General features: G+C 32.7%; 1 protein-coding gene across 1 annotated transcript; it reads right to left on the bottom strand.

The window, feature by feature from the left end:
* Positions 1-423: 423 nt before the first annotated feature.
* Positions 424-4,543, bottom strand: LOC128223162 (long-chain fatty acid transport protein 1-like). Its single transcript, XM_052932451.1, has 4 exons — positions 4,209-4,543; positions 2,175-2,322; positions 1,580-1,820; positions 424-800 (listed from the first exon to the last, which is right to left on the bottom strand). The coding sequence occupies exons 1-4, from the start codon at positions 4,433-4,435 to the stop codon at positions 619-621; spliced, it is 798 nt and encodes a 265-aa protein (XP_052788411.1). The 5' UTR covers positions 4,436-4,543; the 3' UTR covers positions 424-618.
* Positions 4,544-6,024: the final 1,481 nt, after the last annotated feature.

The following is a 6,024-nucleotide window of genomic DNA, read 5'->3' as shown; positions in this document are numbered from 1 at the left end:
TTTTTTATCAATAACTGCAATAAAAGATATACTGAGTTATAGGTAAAAAAACCTATGAGTGAAGTTATAGAACAAAGTAATTCAATTAGCAATTTCTTCTTGTAGGTATACATGTGATCTTCTATAATTATATAGCCCGTCACACCTAGCAATGTTGCCACTGCCATTGCACAGTGTTAGTGTTCTTTAATTTCAAAGAGTTCCGTATCATATTTTTCACTTAAATGGCCATGTCATGGTGTTCTCAAGGCAACCTTGGCTTTCTACGGAGCTCCATGGTGTTCTACCCCATTCCTACTGAGCTCTTGTTGGCTATTGGAGCGGCTAAATTACAATCATATCCATGTTAATCAGGCGGGCATAATTAAATGGTGACAACAGATAGTGGTTGATTCCTGATAGGTGGAATTCTTACAGCAACGACATAGTCACCTGGATAACACATTTAAAGTTTTTATTCCAAAGTTGACCATTTGACAAGCCTTCCTGCTGCAGATTGCAATTCTGATTTTGAAAACAATACCGTATTTGAAGTTTAAAAGCCTCTCCCCTGGCAGTGCCGTGATAACCTAATATGAGCGTCTGAATTCAATGGCTTACAAAGTTTTTATAAGCAATTTAAAGATTGAGACAAACTTTTCCTGTACCTGTGAACTTGGTTAGGGGCTCAGGTGGTTTGTAAGTGGGGCTCTTCTCGAGGAGTGGATCCAGACTGATAACCCCGGGGATGGGACAGGCCACACTGCTCATGTAGTACATTAGACATGACTTGGGGATGTCCTGAGAAATCTCCGCTATTGCTGAAGAAAGAAAATATAAGTGGTGAGATTAAAATCAAATCAAATTTTGGCATTCCAACCTCTGATCCGACCACTGGAAAAACATGTAATAGATACAGGGACTAAACATAGTATTTCTTCTCACATGCTAAAATGTAATTAAGATACACATGTACATGCATTATTTTCTTACTGTTCTATCCCTGTGGTAAGATAAACTACAATACATGTTTGCTTATTAATTATTTTCTTTTAATAAATAGGATAATACCACAAATAGAATTCTCAGAAAAACTAAATATTACTGTGGTTGTTTTTTTTAAAATTCACTTGTATAAATGAATTATGGTAAAAAATGCAAGTAGACTGAATTAATTGTAGCATGACATGAAATAATCAAATCTGACTTGAATTTAGCAGTGAATAGGCCTAAATTTAATCACTTCTATAGATCAAGATGAAGTAAAATTTAATTGATTATGGAGGATCCGGACTTGCTCTGCTGGTTTAACTTGGATTAATCATTATGATTTTACTTCTTACATGTATGTTCTAACATTTACATAAACAAGACATCCAGAAAAGCTATTAAACTTGAGAATTATATGAAACAATGAAATTAAAAAATCAACTATAATTATTTAATAATCTATTTGGAAATCTTGAATGAAATACCATAATTAAATTATTATAATATTTTAAACACATGTAGTAAGATTTACGCTATATGCAAATGGGATTAATATGTTTCAATGTTTGATTTTACTCTTGATTCTTGAAAAGTTATATAAATGGCAAACCAGGTGTCATTTCCTCGGAGAAGACAATGCCTTGTGCTTGAGCTGCCTGTATACAATGGAGCAGGGATTTCTCTCTGAGGTTGAAATTTATCAGAGCCCCGATGGCACCAATCTTTCCAAGCCCGAGCCAATAAAACACAAGTTCAGGTCGGTTCTCCATCACCAAGGCAACCACACTTCCCTTACCCAGTCCAGCTTCATTGAAGAAATTGCCAATGGCGTTTGTGATTAAATCCACCTCCTGTTGAAATTTTAACAAAGTCAGTATATTCATTCTATATTTTTATATTATCTTACACTTAAAAAAGCCTGAATATGTGGAATTCTGATTTTGTGTACGCTCAACAAATATGGTGCTTATAGTGAAATTATCCAAACAGCTGGTATTATTGATATTAATAAATCTCTGGTGAAATTAAAGTACATTTACATTTATGCTATTAGTCCAGAAATAGGAAACACATTATACCAATACCATATAAGTCAACAAAGTGATATAGATTAAGCTGAAGAGAGACAATTTTTATAATTTATGTAATGTTGATCATCCTTTTTATAACAAATTGCAAAAAAAATAAATGAAATTATAACAAACCTGAAAGGTCCATGTCTTGTTTTCATAAATGAAGCAAGTCTTACTGGGATACTTCCTGACTGTTTCTTGGAACAGTTTCGGGATGCTCATCCCTGACTGATTGTACTTTTTCACTGCCCATTTTAATGTCAGTAAGACTTTAAGAGCCCTGAAATATTAGCATAAATGGTATGTATTGCATTATAGCCTGGGAATTTCATAAACAGCTAAATCCATACATGGTTAATACATGTTTTTGTCTATGTCATACATTCATAACATTGCACAGTGTTGGGAGGCCATTTTATATATTGAAACTATAATAAAATAGGGTCCTGCTTAAGCTTATGAGCTACTAAAAACTACATAGAAATACTTAGAACTACTAAGAGCTACTAATAACATTTAAGAGTTCTTCAATAAGAAGTGTATCTAAGAACAACCTGACATGATAACCTGTCATCAAAAGATTCTCATGAACATTTTTCTATTAATACACAAATACATTCAGATTTCTATTTAAATTCAAATTATTGTCATAATTATATTCTTCCTTTTAATACATTAATAATATTTCATTGCGTTTTTAAGTATCTCCTAATAGTTCTTAGTTAAGTAGCCCTTAAAGCTCTCACAGATAAACCATTTTTACAACTTCTTTATTTTTTGTCTTGGAAAGAACAAATTTTTGCATTAATATCTGCAAACCAATGATATAAGTTTGCTGACAAATAATCAAATCATAGATTATCATATTTCCGTTCGAAAATTAATGTTTTATGGCTTAAACCATTACAAACGGTTTAAGAAAAATGCCTAAAACATCATTTTTTAAACTTAAATATAAAAATCTGCGATCTATTTTTTTTCAGCAGTCTTATATAACCGGTTTCCATGGATTTTCACAAAAATTGGCTCGTTCCAAGACAAAAAAAATTAAATAATGTCAAAACGTTCAATCTGTGAGAGTGCAGCTTTAATATCTCTGAGTAGTTCTAAGATCAAGGATTGAGAAAAAGAATTCTTAAACTAAAATTCCTCTTAAATGCATAAAAGACAATATAAAAGCTGCTGTATATTGTAAACCCATTAACTTAAAAGTGCATACAGCCCAGACTTGGCATGAAAACATCTTATTTCTTTGCAATCAAATAACAGATTACTGCCCAATAGTCCAAATAATTGTACTTTGACAGATTTTTTTTAGATTTTTGATATGGCAAATCCTTCACATACAAATTGTTTAGTATCAAAAGTGGGTAGTAGTTCCGATCAGGATTCCGGGTTAAAGCATATAGCGTCTATAAAATATCATAAAAACAAGAAATATTACCAAATAATGTTATTTTATATTAGTTCCGTACACAAAAAAATAAATATCCAACCTATAATTACGAGTTTGACGGGTTTTTTTCATTTCATTCTGTCAAAACATAACGATATATACATGAATGGAACATTTCGGCCATGGCCGAGTTGTTACGATTGTATAACGAGGTCGATCTCGAAGCTTTGTCGGAGGAGGCCGAGCTATTACGATTGTATCGAGTTGTTCCCCTGTGCATAATTGTTGTCTGTGTCAGTCAAATTTTGTTTTATTGGAAAGGTAAACAACTTGTTTTAATGCATTAAATGCTTGTTTAGTGCAAAATAACATTTCACTTAAGTGGTAAAATATGAATATAACTCTTTATAATCAATTTCAACCATAAAATACTTCACTTAAAACAATTTCAATATTTTTAAAACACCCCCGTTTTTTGCACATTCCCGTTTAGACGTTAGGGATTGGAAGAATCCCATATAACACGTCTATTATTTTAGACTAACTGCCGAACAGCTGTATTTATATCTTGTATAAAGGTTGGAAAGCAGTATCCGGCCGGAAGCAGTATCTGGCCATTGTCACAAGATTTTCTAATAAACAATTGTCACCTTTGACCCCTAGTATGTGTTTCTAAAAAAGTAATATTTCAGTCAATACTTTTTCTAGTGAGTCTTTAAAACCCTGCCAGATACTGCTCTCAAACCAGTAATACTTAAATTACAATTCACCTCAAGTCACGAGGAAGTGTATGAACGACTGCTTTCACAAATGTCCAGCCTCCAGTGGCAACATAAACAACAAACACTGCAAGAGTTGTCAATGTACATGACAAACCCAGGTAATAACTAAAGAAAACTCCAAGCAGGAAAAACGAAACCAGTTTCAACACAAGCATGTTGAAACATCCGTCTATGGTCGCCCGTATTGATCTAGCGACACTAAACACGTCTGACATGTGTAGACGAGTGTTATCTACAATAAGCAAAGTTCAAACAATGTAAAGTTCACTTGTAAGTACGGTTCAAAGTACAAAAAAGGAAAGTTTACATATTACACACTCTGGATTAATATACAGATCCAGACGCTTGAAATTTAATATTTTCTTCCTATACTTTCCATAATCAAGCGTCTCGGTGATCAGCCTAGCAACATTGTTTGATTAGAGTACATTTCAAAGGGACTGAATTACTGTTTTCGACATTTTGATGAGTGAAATTGAGCCATTATGCACGTACAGATAAAAGTGCAGTAAAACGGTAAATTTGCTATTGCACAAAGTTTCATGAATGTAACATAGCGATAGCTTTTATACAAATTATTTATACAAATAAAATCTCGAATGATTGTGTCGACATCATCACGTTTTTTTTCCATTTACCACGTGCTATATTATATATACTTGTAAAATTGATTCATTTCTTTTTTGATGGAGGAAAAAATCGCGTTAAAAAACTATGAATTTGTGGGAAAGTGTTACCATGGCGAGCGAAGTGTTCTTTTACAATCTGGTATTGCTTTTACACGAAAATCTGCGGGTAACATTAAAAATTCGCTCAAAGAACCCGCATATAGTTCATTCAAGAGTGTTAATGTCTTTGTTTAATCTTGCGCCCTTAAAACATTCGTTTTCTCATATTGCATTCTGTGGTCATTTATTATATTGTCTCATTCTTCTCTGTAAAACACTTTTCACGCTCTCTACATTAGCAGAGGATGCTGGTCCAGCCGTTCGCTTTTAATACACGCACGAGAAATTTGACAACTATTAGCCATCTGATTGGCTTTGCTCACGGCATTCTGGGTTTCATACGACATTTATTAGCCAATTTTATAATGAATTAAATCACTATATTTTAAACAATGTTAGTGCGCAGTTCAATAAAATAGCCTCTCATATAATTTAAAATAATGATAACAAATTAAGTTATATTAAGATAAATTATTTGTTTAGTGTATTATTAACATTTATATTTTGTTGTTATAAGGAGATCATATTTAAGTCACTGGAAAATATTGCCTATTTAGCATGGTGCATGAAATAAAAGCGGAAGTACTGGATATGTTTCTCCACGGGAAAATTGAGAGGGAATTCGATTTTATGTACAACAAACAAAATAACACAGGTACTCTACTTTATATCTATATTCTTGATATACCTTATAATATAATTATGGCGCTAAAGAACAGTTCACTGCATATGCATATGAATGTCGGTATCCAGAACAAACTTAAGTAATGATTATACCTACAGATTTGAAAACGCAATAAGTAATTTGATAATTTATTCTGTTATAAAAAGGTACAACTTTGATTTTTAGCAAACTTATCATAATATATTATATGTTTTCATGTCATACACAAATTATGACTACAATTTTCGAGCGCATTCGACTATTAAGTCCTATGGGGAGAAACCGGTACATTTCCACACGCGCTCCGAGCACGTTTACAAGGCGGTCAGTTTAGGGCTATAACTTTTGTATCAATGCATGTGTACTTGGATTACAAATGAGAAAATCATTGAAAGTATTGAATAGTTTCAAT

This window comes from Mya arenaria, chromosome 17 (genome assembly GCF_026914265.1).
Source record: "Mya arenaria isolate MELC-2E11 chromosome 17, ASM2691426v1".
NCBI lineage: Eukaryota > Metazoa > Mollusca > Bivalvia > Myida > Myidae > Mya > Mya arenaria.
The sequence above is the reverse complement of the archived record's forward strand: the minus strand, read 5'-3'. Positions and strand labels throughout refer to the sequence as shown.